The 22,269-nt window shown below is 33.0% G+C and overlaps 5 protein-coding genes across 7 annotated transcripts; 3 read left to right on the top strand and 2 right to left on the bottom strand.

The window, feature by feature from the left end:
- Window positions 1–7,638: 7,638 nt before the first annotated feature.
- Window positions 7,639–8,774, top strand: LOC106650873 (2-oxo-4-hydroxy-4-carboxy-5-ureidoimidazoline decarboxylase-like). Of its 3 annotated transcripts, none has more exons than XM_014369119.2 (4): window positions 7,639–7,739; window positions 8,070–8,266; window positions 8,336–8,486; window positions 8,568–8,774. In XM_014369119.2, coding segments are annotated over exons 1-4 (534 nt in total). In that variant the 5' UTR covers window positions 7,639–7,737; the 3' UTR covers window positions 8,752–8,774. The 3 variants fall into 3 exon arrangements, with proteins under 3 accessions (XP_014224605.1, XP_014224604.1, XP_014224606.1); XM_014369118.2 differs by lacking the exon at window positions 7,639–7,739 and adding an exon at window positions 7,751–7,850; XM_014369120.2 differs by lacking the exon at window positions 7,639–7,739 and adding an exon at window positions 7,754–7,986.
- Window positions 8,775–8,842: 68 nt separating this feature from the next.
- Window positions 8,843–9,881, bottom strand: LOC106650874 (proteasome maturation protein). Its single transcript, XM_014369121.1, has 5 exons — window positions 9,775–9,881; window positions 9,466–9,560; window positions 9,330–9,390; window positions 9,059–9,234; window positions 8,843–8,978 (listed from the first exon to the last, which is right to left on the bottom strand). The coding sequence occupies exons 1-5, from the start codon at window positions 9,775–9,777 to the stop codon at window positions 8,891–8,893; spliced, it is 423 nt and encodes a 140-aa protein (XP_014224607.1). The 5' UTR covers window positions 9,778–9,881; the 3' UTR covers window positions 8,843–8,890.
- A 1,989-nt stretch (window positions 9,882–11,870) lies between these two features.
- Window positions 11,871–14,529, top strand: LOC106650763 (leukocyte elastase inhibitor-like). Its single transcript, XM_014368965.1, has 9 exons — window positions 11,871–11,975; window positions 12,064–12,111; window positions 12,515–12,547; window positions 12,615–12,659; window positions 12,804–12,845; window positions 12,913–13,227; window positions 13,295–13,542; window positions 13,833–13,962; window positions 14,032–14,529. Exons 1-9 carry the CDS (start codon window positions 11,871–11,873, stop codon window positions 14,527–14,529), a joined length of 1,464 nt encoding a protein of 487 aa, XP_014224451.1.
- A 570-nt stretch (window positions 14,530–15,099) lies between these two features.
- Window positions 15,100–17,861, bottom strand: LOC106650944. The gene is made up of 8 exons (XM_014369234.2): window positions 17,732–17,861; window positions 17,233–17,341; window positions 16,842–17,044; window positions 16,541–16,726; window positions 16,251–16,359; window positions 16,054–16,184; window positions 15,705–15,976; window positions 15,100–15,616 (listed from the first exon to the last, which is right to left on the bottom strand). The coding sequence occupies exons 1-8, from the start codon at window positions 17,756–17,758 to the stop codon at window positions 15,523–15,525; spliced, it is 1,131 nt and encodes a 376-aa protein (XP_014224720.1). The 5' UTR covers window positions 17,759–17,861; the 3' UTR covers window positions 15,100–15,522.
- A 119-nt stretch (window positions 17,862–17,980) lies between these two features.
- Window positions 17,981–22,213, top strand: LOC106650946 (intraflagellar transport protein 88 homolog). The gene is made up of 16 exons (XM_023462363.1): window positions 17,981–18,052; window positions 18,119–18,522; window positions 18,597–18,647; window positions 19,039–19,202; window positions 19,286–19,481; window positions 19,556–19,773; window positions 19,838–20,069; window positions 20,153–20,310; window positions 20,386–20,572; window positions 20,661–20,847; window positions 20,938–21,085; window positions 21,152–21,263; window positions 21,340–21,408; window positions 21,486–21,786; window positions 21,863–22,021; window positions 22,098–22,213. The coding sequence occupies exons 2-16, from the start codon at window positions 18,400–18,402 to the stop codon at window positions 22,211–22,213; spliced, it is 2,421 nt and encodes an 806-aa protein (XP_023318131.1). The 5' UTR covers window positions 17,981–18,052; window positions 18,119–18,399.
- The last annotated feature ends 56 nt before the right edge of the window (window positions 22,214–22,269 follow it).

The raw sequence follows: 22,269 nt of genomic DNA on the forward strand, positions 1-22,269 counted from the left end.
TGGGCATTAGAAATAAAAGTATGCGTTTAAACACGCGAATACGGCCAACTTTTCATTTTCAACATTGTTCTTATATTTATACGCGTTAACTTATAATTCGTGCATTCATATATTCTCGTGGGAGCGAGCAATGTTGAAACTGTGTTTTCCAAGATTCTAGCCCGGTCGTCTCGACACAATGCCATCATAAAAAGGGATAAAAGGCGGCGCTTCGTCAAAAAAAGAGTATCGACACGCGGCGACGTTCAACAATATAATAAAATATTTAAACAGATTTGTTACTTGTATCGCGTACTGCGGCGCGCGCGAGCGCACACGCGGTCACATTAATATGTATATAATGGGTGCCATAAACGAGATTTTTTTTTGTGCCGAACACATCGCAGCGACGAATGAATTAATTGTCCGATCAAAGAGAAATTCGGAATCTCTTTCTATCTCTCTCGTTTCCTTGACCATTATTATTAGCGACTGTATATAACGAATCCGAAAGATTTCCGAGAAACAATTTGGCGCGTATCGCAAGCGCACGAAAGCGACGGACAATCGTATACGTGCAAAAAAAAATATACGCAGCCCGCGTTATATAGTACACAGCACACACTTCTTGGCTCCGGCTTATATACTACATTACATACACGCGAGTTTCGATCGTGCGCGCCGCGCTGCACCGATTCTCTCATTAAAGAAGAATAAAAGAGAGAAAAAAAAATAATCATAATAAAAAGAGAGGAAAAAATGGTAAATCGGTTTACGACTTGCGCGCAGCACGAAACTTTTCCGGTTTTCTGGGCGGCGCGAGGGATGCATGGAATACACACACACACACGTACATGTACGCGGGGCAAAAGCAGAAAAAAAAGAGCACCAGCTTACAAAGAAGCGAATATATAATGCAGCCACGACGGAGAAAGAAAGAGCAGGAGAGCTTCGGGGCCTCGGCGTATGTATATATATGAGCTAATTGGCGCGAGTCGCTTTTAATGATATTCCAGTCTTGTAAAAATGTTTTCTATTTTTTTATTTTTACCTTTACGATGGCCTGGCAGGCAGGCCGTCATAAAAGCTCGCGCGCGCGCGTACACAGCTCGATTCCCGAGAGTTCCTCGAGAGCGCGAGCGTATCACGTAAAGCCGCGCCATGTGAAATGTGTACAGATATATATATGAGAAAAGAAGCCAAGCTCGCCGTGTCGTGCATAATACGAATTTGCGCGCGCGATATATAAGTGCGGCTTATTCGAGGCCTTATCTCGAGTGGCTGGCGCGCACGATGGTCTATGAGAGAGAATTCGTGCGTATTACAGGCGGACTCGAAAGCACAACAACGACGACTACAGGAGCGTCGGCGGCGGCACCAGCTAGCAATACGCGCAAAGACCTTTTATTGACTGGATTTTCTCGTATATTCTAGTTATCATGCTACTCATCCTTCATTATTAAGGAGTACCCCTGTCGTATATGCAACAGTACTGATCTTTTCTCCTGCCATTATAAAAACACACGAAAATCAAAATCTTCACAAGATCGAAGAGTTCAGGTCATTTTCTCTCTTTTTTTTCTTTTGTAAACGCTGTGCTTTTACAGCGCTGTACACTGAATGATCGCTGCCTTTTTAGTCTACATGACAGACAATTTTGCGTTCGTTTTGATACTTATATAATTATTTTAGTAATGTTTGTTTTTTCAGACAAAGACGATAGACCCTCTTTTCTTGATAAACGAAGAAATCACGAGAATGCAAAATAATTTTTTTTTTACGACGATGTAAGGCAACTCAAGGTATGCTCGACATAAAAATATTATTGAATGCATAGTTGTTTTTCTTTTATTATAAAAGCTTCAAAATGAATTTAAAAAAATCATCAATGAACAGCATCTCAGGCGTAATGTATGCGTATCCCATATCATATAGCCCCCCGACTTTCACAAATTTCGGCTTACGACACCTGCGGGATGCATATACACACGACGCACTCCTTTGCGGGCAGCAGCTCAAGGCAGGCATTTTGAGCTTTGAAGCTCTGCTGCGATATGGCCCGCTTGGGTCGTCGTCGCGGGCACCCTCAAACTTATTCCTTCGCGTATGTAGCCTACGTATATCGTGCACAACGATAATGCCAAATTCAAATGTCTGTACATAAAATTAGTACCTAAAAGCCCTTGGAGCTGCAACTCGTTCGTATAAAGTCACTCGAATAATATCGTGTAACGCCTCTGCGGAGCTTGAACGTATATATAATTTATATAATATATATTATAGTATCGCTCGTGCTCTGTCATTGTTGGATGTATCCACTTAGCTGTGCATAATCACTGAAGATTTGGCAATATCATAGCGGGCTTTTATCGTGATTGCTGCGAGTCAGTTCTATTTGTTTTCTACAGGTAAAATTTCCACAGGCTCCTGCTTATTTATATTACAATTTTTATAAAGTTATAAAGATGTAAGGTAAAACCGAAGTTTTTTTTTTAGCGTATAACTGGAGCGATAACAAACTCAAACGAACTCGTGTCTGAGACAAAAAAAAATTAGCCCGATTATCGTTTTCTCTTTCAAAAAGATTAACAAAATGTTTGCTTGCAAGCAAAGAAGACGGGAGAGCGAGAGAGTAACAGTTAGACAGAGACAGAGAAAGAAAAATGGAAGACGTCACGCGCGAAGTACGTCGTTAAAGTGACGATGTTGACTCGTAGCAAACGATTATATTTTTTTTTGCTTCGAACTGTACATACATACGCATACGTGTACCACATCAAATTCATACCATGTCACAAGTAAGAGTGTTCGATTTTTTTTCATTTTATGAAGGTCACGTGCTTAAATTCTATCGACACATAATTCGCATTAATGTTTATGAAGGTACCCGTGATACATTTGTTACAGTGTAACTTCTTCGTGGGTACTTGTTTTATTTTTATTTTATTTTAGAGTGTATATTGCCGTTCATTGGGCACTCGTACTCTTCGGGGGTACTTGATTTTTATTTTCTTACAAATTATATAAATATCAATGACCAAGATTCAGTTGGCTTAAGTTCATTTCTATAACATTAAAAAATACAAATAAACAAAATTGTCTATCAGTAATCGAGTTAAAATATATAATAAGCCGTTTCTTCAGCCCAGTGTTAAAAAAAGTCTCGATACAACATACACGAACTCATAAAACGGTAATAATTTGATTGCGCAATACTCGTACTTCAAAACCAAAATATTTGTGACATAAATGGGTTTTAGAATTGAATTATTTTATTACCAAAACACACAACTACATCATACCTTTCCTATATAAGCTACAACGATGCAAAAATAAAGTTCAACAAGTTTATTGGTTTGAATAATTATTTTTTTTTCATTTCCATTATTTCGTTAATATAGATGTAATTGAGTATTTCAAACATTTTTATGAAGTACGTATTTAAAATAAAAAATAACACCGACTTTGTTTTATAGTGCTAAATTGTTATATCGATGAGCTGTACTTTAAAATTTAACTACCTCCGAATCATAATTATGCTAAATTTTACTTTCACCAATAATTTATACTTAAATGGTGCTAATTTCCAATTAAAGACAATAATATATACGGTAATTAAATCAAGCATTTAGTTTAAAATAATTAAAATTGTTATTAACTATATTTAATTTGATAATTTTACTGTTAAATCAAGATTCCGAATATATTTCAGAACATACTTTTCACAATTAATCACCATTAATACAGTTGGTTTATATGATTCAAAATCTTGTTTTATTCGCAAACTTCACAATTTGTTAATTTAAAGAGTTTAAATAATTATATGAATTATTAGATTGTATATTTTTGATTAAGTAGATAAAATTAGTTTTTTTAAATTGAAAGGAAAAAAATCAAAATAACAAGATGATACTATTCAAAATAAGCATTAACTTTTGTAGAAATTCATTATAAAGCAGCGAAGTACAAAACGTAGAACATAAGACTAAACTTTTAAGTAAATAAACTTGCCTTCGGCTCGTGATATAATCCCTCGTTTGGCTAAAAAATCACAATTTGCACCCCTTGAAAAATATGCTAATCTTGTAGCATAACTTTGCTTATTCTAATTAATCAAAATTGTATGGCATTTTTAGTTATAGAAGCAAATAATGAAAACAAGAAAAGAAAAATACCTAATAAATAAATAGGTTGTTTAAATGTTCCACAATAATTTTATTTCATATTACGCAATAAAATATGATTTTTGAATTTTGAAATAAATAGACTTATCGTGGTGAATAATTTAGAAGTTTTTAATTTTGTTGAACGTAAGGACTAGTGTTATCAAAATTCAACTTTATAGCCATGAACATTTGGAAGAATTGACTTGTTTTCTGTATCCGGTGCATCCGGGTTAGCATAGGCTTACATCCTAGATTTACGTTTTCTACTCCTTACCAAAGTAGAGTCTCTCAGCTGTTCTCAGTGAGCTAAAAAATTCTGAGATAATTCTTTCAAATTCAGTATTGGCTTCAAATCAAATGACCAATAAACTATTGAATTTAAAAATAATCGTTTATACCATTATTACCAAATTGATTTTAAAAAACTTTACCAAGTTTGATTCAAAAAATATTTTAAATATATTTGATGAAAAAGTTTTCAAAATAGTTTATTTTTTATTTCCAAAGACTAATTATTTTTCCTTTTACATATTTTTTTAAATAGAATACATCTTTTTTGATACGTGGGGCTTTGATTTTCTGATTGGTATAAAAAATACTGGTATAGAAAAGATGTTATAAATCGGAAAAATGTCGAATTTTTTGGATTAAAAAAAGGACACCATAAAATCAACGAAAACACGTTTTTGATTTTTATAACCCATGCGCGGCTTCTCTTGTATTAGCCGTTGTGTGGATACATCCACAAAGGAACACAGCGGCTATATAAAATATACTGGTAAAAAAATTTTTTATAAGGCTCAGATTAAGCCTGATTATAAAAGCATCAAGGAAAGAGAGTATAATGATTCGCGTATACATACGCCACGTGAGAGTCTTGCGGCCATTAAGGCTCACGTTGTCCACCTATAGCTCCGCCTATTTATAATGAATGCGTATATATATAAGAACGTCTTTTACATATTCCAAGAGTGGAACAGCTGTGTAGCTTTCGAAGTAGAAAAGAAATCTGTAAAGAACGTTGAAAAAGTTTTTCCCCACCAATGTAGCTCTGAATTCTATTGGCTCTTATACCGATGTCAGTCCCAAAAGATATTTCTCCCTCCAAGTTACCGGGTAAAAAAGAGGACGTCTGCAAATGGACCACAACAAGAAGTTATTATAAGAATAGGTAGAAATAGAAGGGAGATTTTTTTGTCTTTCGAAAGAATCGATGAAAACTTCCATTTAACGTCAAAATGGACGGTACCTCGCACCACCTGTTTTGATTTCATTTTAATTTGTTTTTTTTACTTTTCTAAAAAAACACCGCTTACAAAAATCAGAATTTATAGTCGGAAGTTGTATCACTGTTTTTTTTTTATTGAAGAGAATGATCTGTTTATGGATCCAAATTAAAACAGTATATCTTTAAACAAATACATAGTGTGATTCGGATCAAAATCGTTTGTTCAAGTTAGCATTAAAAATATTACAAAATTATTTGAAAAATGTTTCTTTTGCATATAATAAATAGCTCATTTTAAATCGAAGCAGGTAAAAGTTCTGATGGTCATTCTGTAAACTTAGACTAATTTTGTTAAATACTTATATTTTAAAATATATGGATAGTCTATACTTTAAAGTATATGCATTGTTCTGATCATTAAATTATAATTGTATATTTCTTTTTTGTAAGAGTGAGCGCTGCATATAGGTTGATAAAAGTATCTACGTTTAAAGTTGCTATTTAAAAAATGAAATATATATCAGAAAGTGAATAAAGTACGTTCTAAAAAAACATTTTTGTTATTCAATTTTATTTTGTTACTTTTTTAATATTTTTAAAAACTACGCTGATTTTAAATTTTGATTGGGCAGGCAAAATGCCAAGTTAATCTTTACCAGCTCCTGAAAATAAAAGTATGACGGTGTTGCACGTTGACATAACTATGCCTATCGGTATATAATTAGCTATCGGTGGTGCAAATTCCTTTTGTACATATGATACACGAAGGTCCACTTTGCCAATTTCCAGTTTTGTCTTTTTTCGATGTAAGATTTGCGATGTGACCACAGTATAACGTTTTACGAGGTCACTTTTTAAGGAATAATCATGAAAGGGATTATGGTTGAAAACTGAGTGAAATTATCTAAATTGAATAAATTGTATTTACAAAAAATGAACTAATGCGTAAAACTTAAAGAGGCGAAACGATACAATTCAACGTGTTTAGTTTGTATCAGCGCTATCATGCGCCTTTTTGCTTGATAAATAAATATGTTAAAATCTACCTCGTATTAGCCTAAAGTATCAACATTTCAGATTCTAAGTGCAACTTAGAATGAGTTTTTCTCGAAAACATCGAGCCGAGTTCGATAAACAAAAACAATCAAAATTTTAATTTAAAAATCTTATCAATTCTATTTCAACAATGCCTACTATGTAGATCATTGTTTTAATGACTGAACAATGTTAATTAAAAATGAGCTTTACTTATTAAATGATACTATATTTACTGAATATAATGATTTAACTCGATTAGAATATGTTCAGAGATTAACTACCAATGATAAGTAAGACATTTTGAAAAATGCTGCCCCTTATGGCGGTTTTTTTAAACTGGAACTAACAGTTTTAATGTAATGGATTCCTTTATCTTTTGCATTCAAAAAACTTACCCCAGCGAAATTATAACATAAAAAATAATTCAAAATCTTCAAAAGAGTGGGTATAATATTTTTTAAATTTCTCATATTATTTTCTAGAGAGTTGTCAGGAAATCCAAAAATTGTTGTTTCGGTGCGCAATTATGGTGTTCAAATAAGGTGGATTATTCTAACATCTTTACTGGAGAGAATCGTGTAATATTATTGTTTCAATACAAAAATTTAAATAATTTTTTTTCAATAAAAATAATGATAATAAAAGAGGAAAACTACATTAAAATCTTGTTGCTAATGGAAAGTAAAATTTGAATAACATATCATTATTTTTTATCATTTTTAAGAATGAAATATAAAAATAGATATTTTAAATGTACCAAACCAAATTGCTTCATTTATCAAAAGTAAAGAACCGGTAACTCAGCATAACATCCGCGAAAAGTAAATCAGTATACAGTTAACTTATCAACAAATTTTATTTTTAGTATTTAATACTTACATTCGGGTAATTATATTTCTATAATAAGTATTTGAATAACTTTAGTGAGTTAACTTTAAAAATTGCATTTTATAAATTACTTTTCTAGGGTATGGAGAATTTGTAAACTTAGTAATCATTTCAATTTATTCTGATACGCTGTATCATGGTTATTATTATAATTATGTTACGATAAAAATCATATTAAATTATTCAAATTGTATTCAAACGTAAAAAAGGTAGAAGTATAAAAAGATTTCTCTTTAGGTGACTGAAAACTAAAGACATAAATACATTTAGTACAGCTACTACTCGACTTCATGATCTAATTCTTTGCACGACGAGAAAAAGAGAGAGGGTATATGACCGGTATAGATTTCAACGCCGATATATGTGTTGGATTAAATACAACTAGTGTCTGCGTTAGTAAAGTTCGAATAAGCGTCATGTCGTCAGATATATGTAAAAATGTATAGATAAATCTCACTTCCCCTACTTTTTTTGTATATTTTAAAGCAGAACATTGATTTTACCAGTCACGCGGCACAACGTCAACACAGTATCGTTCTAGTGATATGCATGTATGGAACTATACATACTAAACGTTTTGTTTTTCAAGTTACTTGTTTTTACCACATTGAGTTGAATCCAAAAATTCATTATTTTCTTTTGTATAATTGTTATTCCAGTATTTGTTTCATATTGAATAATCTAGTTGTAACGTTTTTGGCATTATTAGTCAATTTTCATAACAGTTTTTTTGACAGTTTTTTTAAGCTAATAATTAAAAATTGTTCCAGGATTATGACTTCCAGAGGAATTTTAAGCATTCATGAAGTTAATTCATTACCAGATGAAAATTTTGAATGGTTATTTCACAATGTGATAGAATACAGCCCAGAGGCTGCTACAGCTGCAGTAAATAAAAAACCATTCTCTAGTACTGAAGATCTCAAGAAAGCTTTTGATGATTATTTAGATAAGCTTGATATGTCAGGTAAAGTTTTTTTATTTATTACAGCTTAAGATTATTCAAGAAAATACAATTCTCTTTTATTTTAAAAAGAAAAAGAAATTATATTATTGCATCATCCTGATTTGTCAAGCAAATATTCTGAAGTTATGTTGACTGCAGAGTCAAGAAATGAACAAAAATTGGCTGGTCTAGATACAATAAATCAATGCGATAAAGAATCCTTCATTAATAATTTAAGTCTGTGAGTGTGTGATAATAACCATGTAAATTTATAAATTATTTTAATTTTTAATAGTAATCAAATTACATTGTTTTGAAATAGGTACAAGGAAAAGTTTGGTTTTCCTTTTGTGATATGTGCAAGAGAAAATAACTTAAAATCAATTATGGATCAATTGTGCCAACGATTACATAACTGTAAAGAAACTGAACTTAAAGCAGGAATAGAAGAAGTAAAAAAAATATGTAGAATAAGAATAGATGATTTGGTTTGGCCTGATGTATAATACAATCTATTGACTTTTTAATGTTGAGATTTTTCTATTGAACATTTTATATGTGTATATAAGAAATTTATTAAAAGAACTTACAACTATATGCATTTAGCACTGTTTTATTTATTGAATATCACTATGCTGGCCAATCTTACAAGATTCCTAAACTTTTTTCCACCACAGCATGTGGCTGTCCCATTTGTTCTCTGAATTCAGCTGTATTCAAAATATCTTCAAAGCTGAAAAATAAAATAAAAATTATAGTTGATTATCAATTTAAATAAAAATTTTGCACAAATATACTGTAAAAATGTTTTACCCAATATCATCTTCACGTCCAAGAATAATATCCTTCATGAGATTTGAAGATGGCAAGAATGGAAGTCTACCAATTTTTTCAGCTGCTTTGATTTCCATCGCTAAACGCATTGGAGCATGAATTCCTTGTGTATTACGAAGAACTAACATTTCCATCTTTTCTTGGTTTTTATGAAACTGAAAATAATTAGTAGTATGTTCATTAGTTATACAAAAAAGTGCTCGATTACTCGATAAGATATTAGCTAATATCGTTAGATTCAATTACTTACATTCAATTGTGACTTTTCTAGTGGATGCGGGCATCCCATTTGCTTTCTAACACCGCCCAATCTTTAGTAAAAACAAGAAAAGAAACTTTAGTGTCATTGAATAGGAAAAGTTTAATTATTTCAATTGGTAACTCACCCAGAAACAAAAGCACTCTGGACGCCATAAGGACTACCACAGGAATTATCTGCAAAGCCTTTAGGCTCAGACTTTAAAGAATCAAATCCAAAACTCTGCAAAAAATAAAATATTTTTAAAAATGAATGTTTCTAAAATATAAGTGTTAAAATCCCGTAGATATAGATCAACTCATAAAAATCTTGAACTCAAAAATATTGACACAAACATAACCAAAAACGAAAGTTTATTATGTTTGATGTATAACTCGTATGTTAATGAAAAATTTATTTTGCCGAGATAAGAAATGAAATAATATTTTAAACTTACCATTTTGATATTATTAAATTAATTTATACAATTTTATGTGCGTTGAAAACTTGATAACGTCTTGACACAGCACAATATTTAGCGGTTCGACTGTGTATTATATGCGAGAATAAGGCAAGTCATGCATAGCAATCTGCTTTACCAACAAGTTTCACATTTATTGTTGACACTGTCAAGATATACAACTATTAGAACAGAGGGCTCAAAAAATTTGAATTATTTACAAAATTTAATCATTAGCTATCGAAGTTTTTGAAAAAGGTGAATTGTTTCATTAATATCAATGAAATGTATGCTTAAAATACCACATGTTTGACTATTTTCAAAAAATACGAATTTTTGAAACGTTTTTATTTTTATGTGGTATACGTTTGATTATAAGATGAAAAAAAGGGATTTTGAGAATTAAATTTAACATTTTCGGTACTTAGAACTCAATTAAAAAGATTTTTGTAAAATATTAGTAAAATCTTGAATTTTTTTAAAAATTAAATAAATAGATGACACAAATTTAAAAAATTAGTATCATTTTTTTAAATTTTCATTCAAATGTACTTAGGATTATAGATGTTGCCGTCGAATAAAATAGATTTGGTGTCGTTGTTTCTATAATCGAGAATAAGAATAGAAGATTAGCTACGACAAAGATTGGTTCTCTAGCCATGCGGAATCCTAGACCAGCTAAAACTGTTACTGACTTAGTGCCTTCTTCGAACACAGAACCTTTGACTTTTTGAACGATTTTATAAAAATATATGTTCCGATTAATAGATTTTGTGTTTTTTCTTAATTCATCAATGGTCGATGGAGCGCGTTCGCTAAATTTAAAAAAAGTTAAATCAGCTGTCTTTTGGTCAGTTAACGATGTGAGGCATATTTTCGACTAATTTATCGATAATTTCTGGTGTAAAACTTTTCTTCATATTACATAACGTACATGAAAACGTTGAATAAAATTAAAATTATTATTTTTCTAATGTTGTCATGAGTAAATATTATTTATTTACTCGAATATTATTTATTATTTATTTACGAAATACCTGTAAACCCTTGTATGACAGTTAAAAATGATTTCCAATCCAATATTTGCATCCTTGTGATAAAGATAATCTCCTTCGCAGACCATAATCATTTTCATGATCTTTGGCGAAAAAAGGGACCTGAAATACAACATTGAAAGAAATTGAAAATGAAAATTTCAATTATGTTCACCTTATTCAGTCGTTGTTTTTAATTCGTTCGCTCTTTGAATCAAACAATTAATCGAAACAATTGAATGATTTATCATTTTTTATTTATTATTACATGTTTTTTACTTATTTATCGCAATACACGAATTTTCCTTTTTTTCCTATTAGTAACATGAATTTCAAGATGCATTAATCATACTTCATTAATTAATATTGTCTTATTTATTTATTGTGCATTCTTCCAAACACATCTTCAGTCCAAAGCTTATCTCTAGCAATAAGTCTATTGTTAAATATCAAGGTTAATGTACTCATTTAACAATGTTACAATGTAGTATTGTTTGAATGTTGCTTTTCGCGGTATTTGGGCATGTTGTATGCATAACAGATTATTATGTAACAGAGTGGTGTCAAAGGAAATATGTTAATCTGATAAAAAATGCATTTATAACTTTTTAATGCATCGGTACGCTATAACTAGAAACTTGCTTGAAGAAAAACTAAACAAGCTAAAGCAGTCATTTTTATCTCTTTTCTAGAATTCCGGGAAAACAGCCATAAGACGTTTTCAACTAAGGTATCGTAATTAATTCATTCACAAAATAATTTTGCTATTTATAAAAAGCTAAAATTAGTGTATTGTTATACACTAAGTAAATAATTTAGAATGATAACAAAAAAAAAGATAAATCATTCACTTATTTTGATTATTAATATTACTATTCAAAAAGTGAAATCGGATTGAATACAACAACCAAATGAGGTGAACATAATGTAAGCCTAATCATTGAATTCCTTTTTATTGTACTTGTTCATACATAGGGTATAAATATGGAACGAACTGAATTATGAATTCATTGATAATTACTTCAGTAGCGTCTCTGCTTCATATTCGAAGCATTCAATATGAAGTTCTCTGTTTTTAAACTATTTTTAGTGCTATTCTATTCTTGCCAAGCTCAAGATATTTTATTTCCTGATAAATTCCAGAGAATTCAGGAACGATATCAGGTAAGTTGTTCCTTCGACAAATTGTTGCTCAAACACATCAAACGTAATGAACACAAATAACACAGAACATAAAAACAATTTATTACAGAACCACTATCCACGACCAAATCAGCCCTCACCACCTCATCACCCACCGGTAATTATCAATATTTAAAAAACTGATTTTATATGATCTCACACTTCCAAATTACAAAAAAAGACGTCATTTTTAAAGTGGAATTAAAAGTTATTTATTCATTCTGAGCAGTAACTTATGCAGATCATTGTATTGAAATTCTATAACGATAAAATTTATGGTTTTCTTTAAATCTGCACGCCGACCTGCAAAACGTTTTGAGAAAAAAGTTGTTGTAGACGATACGGAGTTGCCAAAAATCTAAAAAAAATTTTTTATATATTTTAAGGCCGATCAATTCTATGCGAAAAGTTTCATTAAGAAGTCTCTTTATTGCAATGAAAATTAAACATTATAAAATTGTTATTATTGTAGTTTCGAGGGGTTAGGTCCCTTAATCAAAAAAATATAATTTTTTTTGCAGGTCTTTAATCGACAACAATGGCAGCCCTCACCGGTAATTATAAATAATTTAAAAAATTTAACGATTTCAATGCACGAAAAGTAATACATTTCTTTTACAGATATGGGCCCCGTTTCACGATAAGTATCCACCGTTTGAACAAAAGGTAAAATATCTGATCATAATGTTATAAGTACTGTGGTTTATTAAGAGCTATCATGTCTATGCAGTCCGAACTACCGAACTCAGTAATTACTTTGTTTCTGTAATTCTTAATTCTAGTTCAAGAACTTATTAATTTGATTTTCAGAATGTTGGAACAAGTAGACCATTCTTTGAATCATTTGAACAGGTAAGCTAAATATTAATTATAATTCAAATTTAAATTATAAATTATTTCACGAGCTTTAAAATTTAAGTTTCGGGATATTTTGTCAAGAGGAACAACGCAATTGACTTTGAACATTGATAATATAATGGAAAAACAATATCCCAGAGACAACCTTGTTTTCTCACCTCTGAGCTTGCAAATGTTACTTGCGACCATTCTTTTGGCGTCCAAGGGACAAACTTTTGATGAAATCACCAAAATTTTTAATATCAACAGTGGTATATTCAAAAATTCGGAGAATGATTTCCACCAAAATTTTGGAAAACTTATCCAGCAAACGCTTTCTAGTACGAATAAACTTGGAGCGCCGAAATTTAACTTTGGAACAGGAGTGTTTGTAACGGTAATATAACAGATACACATAGTTAATTAAAAATTGAAAGAAACATAATTTTCAATGTTTTTTTTAGAGAAATTCTCCTATAGGCAAATCTTTTACATCAGCAAGTGAGAAGATTTATCAAGCTCATGTTAAGAACATTGATTATAGATATGAACCAGCTCGAAATATCATCAATGATTGGGTGAAATCTAAAACCGAAGGTCTAATTCCATCGTTTTTGGACGAACAACCAAGAGGCGATACTAAAGCTATCATAGCATCTGCTATATACTTTAAAGGAGAATGGAAAGCTCGTTTACACACTAGTGACATAATGTATGAATTACTTGTGCACTTATTTCTTCTCGAGGGGTTATTTTATAATCAAAATTTTAAATTTCAAATCACTATTTTAAAAATTCCAATTGTCAATTTACAAATTCCGATCTCTAATAGGGATATGCGGAGAATTTTTCTTCGAAAATGATCTATCGGTTTATTAATTTTTGTTCGCGACAAATTTTTAGCAGAACACCAATCGATCATAATGTCAGCTAGGAAAAAAGAATTAATTATGAAAAAAAAATTGATGATACTTCAATAATCCTGAGTATTTATGTTACAAGGTGGCGATTCAAAATTTCAAACAATGAAATGAAAAAAGTGAATGCGTTGGTATCCGACGGAACTATACCATATCGCTTTTTGGAGGAAAAAAGACTAAAAATAGTTGCACTTCCATACAAAAGTTCACAGGTAATTTATATCAAATTGTGTTTGATGTTTTACTTAAAGTTATTCTTATTGTAAACAATTCCATTCAAGGTTTCTATGTACGTCATTGTACCACAAAAACCAGGAATAGAAGGTTTAAGAACGTTAAAGAAAGAATTAACACCTGAAATTATCGATGATTTAATTGGAAAAATGAAAGAACAATCCATTCAACTTATGCTACCAGCAATGAACCTATCTAGCACTGTGGATTTGGAAAATATTCTAGGAGAAATGGGTCTCTCAACGTTGACTGATCCAAGCCGAGCTGATTTGAGTGTTTTAACATCTAACGAAGGCATTCCTATCGATGTACTAAGAACAAACCGAAATATTAGGAATCCAGGTATATTTTTCGATAAAATCGTTCAAAAAGTTAAAATTGCTGTGACCGAAAAAGGCACTGAAGCTGCTGCTGCCACAGGCGCATTAATTGACCGAATGTTCATTCCCACCATAAACGCTAATCAACCGTTCTTATTTTTTATCAGAAACGACGATACTAAATCTATATTATTTTACGGTAGTATCAAAGATCCTAATCCTTAAGTTTATTACACCAGTGATTAATAATTTTAGACCTTGCATTCACGAGGTTTTGATTACTTTAGTAATTCAAACATGTTTTAAAAGTTTTTAATAGAGAACCACACTTTGCTTTAAATTAATTTTCAAGTTTCATAATTCATTATAATAAAACGTCATGTTCATAGAACAAGTTACATCAATGGTTCAAATCAATTCCTTACCCCTAATTGATTTAAACTTGGTTTTTATATTCAATTAAACGTTATGCTCAATTTTGGAAAAAAGTAATTTTATGATAAAAAGTAAAACTATTTAAAAATGTTCATGGTTCAATTTTTTAATTTCTATGTGGTTTTTTCTTTCTTGAAAAATAGTAAAATTAAAATTTTATAGCAAAGTAGCTCATGTCATCTAGATTTTATAAGAATACAAAGCCCAAACTTATAATAATTTTGTTTAAGAAAAACGCAATGTAATTAAAAAATTGTATGTACCTTTAAACTGTTATGGATAACAAGTCATAAAATTTCATTGAATTTTTTGCATAAAATATATATTGAAGTAAAGGAATAGCATAATAATTTTTCCAGATTACAAGTCCACTTGTCCATATACTTTAATTATTTTAAAACTTATTGTATTTACATACCATATTATAATAGTATATGAGTGTAACATTCTAACATTAATATTCACATGAACACAAGTATACACTTACTCACAAACAATTATACTTAAAAAAGCATAAATATAAATTTTAATTAGTCTAATAATATTTTCTTATTAATTCTTTAAAACCTTCTTTTAAAAAAGAAAAAATTTGACGTATTTTTTAACGAACAACAAATTGGCACGCTCACTTGATATTTACAAATTATAAAAACTTAACAGCTTCGAAATTATCATAATGAATTTACATTCAATAAATGTTATACGGCCAACTTTTAAAGAATGTAGCATATGATAAGTTAAAACTGAAGTAATTTAACAAACTGCGTTTAATTCACAATAGATTTACACTCTGTATAATAGATTCATTGCTTTTTGACGACCCTTATAATTCCACAAAACATGAGGATGGATCGTTCCAGATACCATTCTAGCATCTCTGAAAAAAGAAATGCAAATTAAAATAAAGTTTTCATCTACAATGAACTGTTAAGTAGTAAATAAAATTACTGCTAGTTCATACGTACATTTGAAAATAGCTGTAATCACAAAGCTTGTCACCAGGAGTTGAAAATTCCATATGAAAGTCTAACAATTGATATCCTTTTTGACTTGCATAAAATCTTATCCACTCATTGAACGTTTTATAGTTAAAATATCTATCTATATCATGAATGCCAACATTGCACATCGGCGGTAAAGTACAAATCGTTATTTGGGTTTCCTTGTATCCAAATTTTTCTTTCAATAGGAATAAAAGATCTTTATAACTTTCGATCATTTCGGAGGCATTTCGTCGCTGTAATTAAAAATTAAATCCATGGTTATCATATAAAAAAAAATTTGATTGGGTTATCAATAAATTGCAAAATTTACATTATAAATATCGACGGTTCCTAAATTGATAACTAATTTATTGGCCATCGCCTTGATATTTTCCAATCTCTGAATAGCTTTCTTTATAGTTTGTCCCGATTGTACAGTTCCGCAAGTAATGGCTGCTTTTGCTACACAGTTAATAAACTAATTAATGTTACACGATAACATTATCAGGTAAGAATTATTCTACTTACCGTGCTTACGCACTAAGGGCACGTCGCAGTATTTTATGCACAATTGCAAGAAATAATCATCCCCGATCAATTGTGATCGGTATACAACAGGAGTCGTGCAAACCTGATCCTAAAAGCGATGAATTACATTTTTTGATTATTAAATTCAGATTTATATTTCTAACTTATAAACTTTAGGTGAATTGAGCTTTGAATGAATTGATCTCAATGATAACGCTTTTTAACAAGCAAGCCTAAATTTGTGGAAATAAAGTCGATCTACTAAATTCACAATGTTCATTATAAGTTACCTTTTTAAAGTCCTCATCAACAGTCATGATTTCTGGACGACCCCAGTTCTCATCAGTCGGTGGTTGCATGCTGGTGTTATTTGATCTGTTGGGTCTTGTCCATGTACTTCTATTCATATCATGTCTTTCTTTTCGGGTTTTGTTTCTTTTTTCCATAAAGGCATCGCGCTTTACTCTTTTTGAGCGCTGTAATGAAAGTTAAAAAACAATTTTCAGTGTGAGCATTAACTTGATACAACCCAATGATCCTTTGAGAACATTCGGAGTTTCTTCGAAAAATGATATGAAAATAAAAATTTACCACAACATAATTTTTCGGATCCTTTTGTAATTTAATCATCTCTTGCAGATGCTTTGTTTTACTGCTAGTGCATAGTAATACTTGTCTACCGGCTTCATTTTTGGTATTTTTAATATCTGGTATGTCACTCAACATATGATAGAGACTACGGTAACCCATTTCACGAATAGGAAGATCTTCTCCAGTATTTAATCTATATTCACCTATGAACAATAATAATATTGAGCTCTAATTTATAGAAAAAAATGGGTTACTTGAAACTTCAATTTGCAATAAAAATTTGTATCGATCGAACTAAAATTACTAGAAAAAAGTAATTAATAAAATTTTCAAACGATAAAACATTTAATTTGATTTGATACATAACAAATTTTCATCAATTAAAACTTACGTTCAAGAGCGCTAGGTTCCAATCCTCCTTTTTGCGTTGCAATGCATGATTTTATTGCTGCTACCACTGATTTTCGCTCTTTTTCGAACTTTGCATTTTGCATCATTGTCTAAAATAGCAAAATGCAAAATGTAAAATATTGTCAAGTATGTGAAGTGTTATTATTGAATAAATCTCTCTGTCATGCTCAAATTAAATTTTTAGCGTTGCTCGCAATTCAAAAGACATTTTTGACTTTTGTTGTTCTTTCACAAATTTACAAATCTTTTAACGAGTAAGGTACTCAGTCAGATGCCTTTCTGGTGTAAGAAGTACAATTGAAAACTATCGTTGCAATCGTCTATTTTTTTATTACAAAGTATTGATGATTTTGAAGATAAATAAGGTTAAAATTTTGTAGCTCACACTATTTGATTATTAGAAGATCGCGTCTCTATCATTTTATAGACATTACAACAAAGAAACGTTTTTTTTATAATTGAATTGTAGAAATACTCACGAGATTATTCCCTTTATTCATCCACATATTGTAAAATCAGTACAGTAAAATTTTCTCTAAGCGTGCTTAACACAGTGCGATCAAATTGTTACTAAGGGAAGTGTATTTGGATTTCTCGCGTAGTGAGATTATCTCGATAACAGTGCGAAGGCAGGACAACAAAGATCTACGTGTACCAATATTATCGCGGGGTCAACGGTCGTCGATGAAATTCTTCGATACAAGCGCCGAAATGAAATTGATCTTCGCCGAAAGTTAAATTTTCTTTTAAAATTACATTTTACGAGTTCAGAGTCTTTTCGTGTGAAAATATTTTTCAATGTAAATGTTTATCTTCGTTATTTTATTGCTTTAATCTTTTCTCAGCCTTATTCTTCCTGTCAACAGCGTTATTTAATACGTGTGTTCAAGCTAACAGGATCATAGACTCGACGCTGCAAATCATGAATTTCAAAAAGCCACACAGCCAATATATCTATACAACTTGCGTTACCATGCAAACGAAAGGCACAACAAGTGTCGCGCCACGCGCCAAACAAAACTCAGCAGAGTGAACCGACTTGTCGAAGCGAATATTTTAGTCAGTGTCATTTGACAATCGCAAAAATTGTAAAAGAACCGAAACTCTAGCTCGATACTCGCGAGATTTAATTGTAAAATCAAAGATCATGGCTGCGTTGATGGACAGCAATCGGGCTTACGCGGGTTACAACGACTACTCGACTTCGGACGTCAGCCAAGAGGATTATTTTCGCGAGGTACGCAGAAGCAGTTATGGCCCTCGGCTCGTTGTAAGTTATCATCATCAGCAGCTTACGCTGCTCGAAGGCAACAAAAAATGCAAGACGATCTTTATGAGTTGCAGGCAACGCCGAAATTTCCCAACAGCGTAATGCGGCTGGGAACGTCGTCAGGAGTAAGTGCACTCGATCTTTATTCGGCCGGATAAAAGTACGCGAAATTTTGTTTATCAGCGTTCTTGGCTACGGAATTCATAAATGTAAATATTTGGAAGAAAATCGAGGATCGGATCTATTTTGAATTTGAGTTGCTTCGACATATCATTATCAAAATACACAATGAGCTCTGCGAGCTCTAAGCATGTGGTTACTGACTACACTTAGTAACTTTTTGAAACAATTTGGAGACTGCAAAAATAATAAAGCGTGCGAAAAATTAGAATAATTAAAAATTAGAAATATGAACAATGCATTTTGCTTGGACATTATTTGGGATATTACTATCTCGATAGTATCATAACGCTGTTATTTTTTTATCTTTCGTTTCAAAAAAACAAAAATGAAAAGTATCAACGTAGCGGAACGGCGGGACGTCCCGGGACCGGGCTGCTGCGACCGATGACGGCGGTTCGCGGGGCCGGCTACTCGAGCGCGGCTCGTCAGAGCTTCGATCCGCTCAACATGAGCAGCGCGTCGCGCCATCATCCTCTGGACGCCGAGAAAGAGGAAACGTAAGCGCAGAACAATACTTAAAAATAATCGTCGTCGCATATCGATGAGCCTATTATAAATGATTTTCCAATTCGGCCCGCAGACCCGAGGACAAGATCAAGCAGGCCGAGCGCCGCATCATGACGCTGATCGAGGAGTCGGCGAGGGCCGCCTGCGAGAAGAATTACAAGGTGGCCCTGGAGCGGGCTCGCGAGGCCTCGTCGCGGGAGCGGGCCCTCATCAGGCTCCAGGAGCAGGCCGGCCTCAGCGACAGTCACAATATCGACTTGACTTTTGCGGTACAGGACCGATCGATTTTTATATCTGCCAAGTTCGGTTTCGGTGTAGCTGTAATAGGAATGCCTGTGCACAGGTGATCTTCAATCTGGCCTGCCAGTACTCCAACAGCGAGCTGTACACCGAGGCCATAGCCACGTACCAGGCGATCACGCGCAATCGCAACTTCAGCAACAGCGCCCGGCTCAAGGTCAACATCGGCAACGTCTACGCCAAGATGGCCCAGCCCTCGCAGGCCGTCAAGATGTATCGCATGGCCCTGGATCAAACGACCACCGCTCAGAAGCACCTCAGGTATGAAGCGAGAGTCCGAGTGCGAACCGAGCTAATTATCGATCGAATCGTATAATAATTACAGAATCAAGATAATGCACAACATCGGCATGCTGTTCGTGCAGATGGGCCGCTTGGAGGAGGCCGCGAACAGCTTCGAGTGGGTGATGCGCGAGAAGCCCGACCTCAAGGCCGGCATGCACGCGATCCTCTGCCACTTTGCCCTCTCGCACGAGGACCAGATGAAGAAGGTCTTTCTCGAGCTGCTCGACGTCCCGCTGCACATCGAGCACGACGACAAGTACAGCATCAACACGGTAGGGGCCGATAGACGCCGCGATATTTTCCTATACCATAAACGAGTGCCACATCCGATGAGAAAAGTTCGATATTGTCGCAGGACGATATCGCGGCCAACATCCTCAACGAGGTCGTCAAGAACGACGATCTGTCGAAGCTCGAGCGAGAATTGAAGGCGAACGCAGAAAAGACGATCCTCAACGCGGCCAATCTCATCGCTCCCGTTATAGAGGACACCCTAGCCGGAGGCTTCGCTTGGTAAAATACATTCCGATTTCCTTTGCAATTGTCACGCGCAATTGTGCTACCTCGATCTGGCCATTTTATCTATAGGTGCGTCGACGCGATCAAGTCCTCGTCCTACGCTCCGCTCGCTGCCAATCTCGAGATCAACAAAGCCATGGTTTTCTTGCATAATCGCGAGGTTCGCATGGCCATCGACGCCCTCAAAGTTTTCGACAATCAGGACACGAAGATCAACAGCTCCGCCTCGACTGTTTTGTCCTTCATACACTTTCTCGTTCGTATCGAAATTGTTCTTCGCGTTGATTTGAATCGTTTGACATTGGTAACTTCAATTTCAAATAAAAGCATACCATTCTTCGCAGCGCGGTGAGTACAATCAAGCGGAAACTTACAGCGATGCGGCGAAAAACGCCGATGGTTACAACATCGCTGCGTACGTCAATTTAGCAGCTTGCTCGATCATGAAAAATCGCTTGGACACGGCCAAAGAATATTTGCTCTCTGCTCTGGAAAACGATCCAACTCACGTTCAAGCTCTTTATAATTTAGGTGAGATCTTTTTTTATTTTCGATTTATACTTTTCAACAAATTATAAAATTCATTCATGCACTAATGTATAATTTAATTTCGGACTAAAGGTTTGGTTTACAAAAGAAAAAACATGCTCGAAGAAGCTCTGGAGTGCTTTTGGAAGCTCAAAAACATCGTTCGCTACGATCCTTTGACACTCTACCAAATTGGTCACATTTATCAGTTGAGCAATGATGTAGAAAACGCATCGGAATGGTACGTTTTTTTTTTAAACTTTTATCGTTTTATTAAGTACCCAAAATAATTTGTGCGTCTTTTCAGGTACAATCAACTCTTGAGCATTATACCATCAGATCCTGGGGTGCTGAAAAAATTGGGTGAAATGTTCGATAACACTGGAGATAAACAACAGGCCTATCAGTACTACAGTGATGTTCGTAATATCTAGAATTATTATTGTAAAATTTAAAAATCGTAATTTTATTTGTAATTAAATTTCTTGTTTATAGTCTTACAGATTTTATCCAGCAAATTTTGATGTCATTGATTGGCTTGGATCATATTTTATATCGATGCAGGTCTTGACTTTAGCATTTTTTATAATTCCAATTGTCATTTAGTCGAAAACAATTTTCTAATTCTTCTAATGCAACAGGTTGCAGAAAAAGCTCTTGTTTATTTTCAAGAAGCTGTTGAATTAGCACCAACTGAACCCAGGTGGCGTTTGTTAGTTGCAGCATGTTTGAGAAGGATAGGAGAATTTCATAAAGCCTTAGCTGAGTATCAAGACATACACAAACAGTTTCCAGACAATATTGAATGTCTAAAATTTTTAGTTCGACTATGCAGCGATTTGGGTCTGAAAGAAGCTCAGTTTTATGCAACTGAGCTACGAAAAGCAGAAAAAAGTAAAGAAACTAAAGAAAGAGTTGGATCAGGAAGACCAGGAACAACAAGTATGTTTTTATGGTATAGTTTTAGAATATTAAAATAATTTTGTTTATAAATGGGCTCATTTGTACGGTTTCATAGATTCAAGATTGAGTAATAGTGATGCATCTTCAAGGGATGGTTCAGGTTTGAGTACAAGAACTAGTCCAAGAACACACGGTGACAGTGTTCAAAATGGTATAGGAAGTGCACACAATCATCGCTTGCTAAGGACTGATTCTGAATATACAAATAACTCAGGTACAAATGGTATTACTTTTTAGATAATTCAAAGAAATGAATTTGAAATTTAAAAAACATCAAATGCATTAACCAGATTCCCATTACATTGACCCAGTGGGTCCATTACCAGTCAGACCAATGACTGCCGCAGGAAAAAGAGATGACGATTTTGGAGATGAAGAATTGGGAGCTGAACTTTTACCCGAATAAATACAATATAAAAACTTTTTCAGTTTGTAAATAATTTATTACTAATACTTGGAAAA

Source organism: Trichogramma pretiosum, unplaced genomic scaffold (genome assembly GCF_000599845.2).
Source record: "Trichogramma pretiosum strain Unisexual culture from Peru unplaced genomic scaffold, Tpre_2.0 scaffold3, whole genome shotgun sequence".
NCBI classification, from domain to species: domain Eukaryota; kingdom Metazoa; phylum Arthropoda; class Insecta; order Hymenoptera; family Trichogrammatidae; genus Trichogramma; species Trichogramma pretiosum.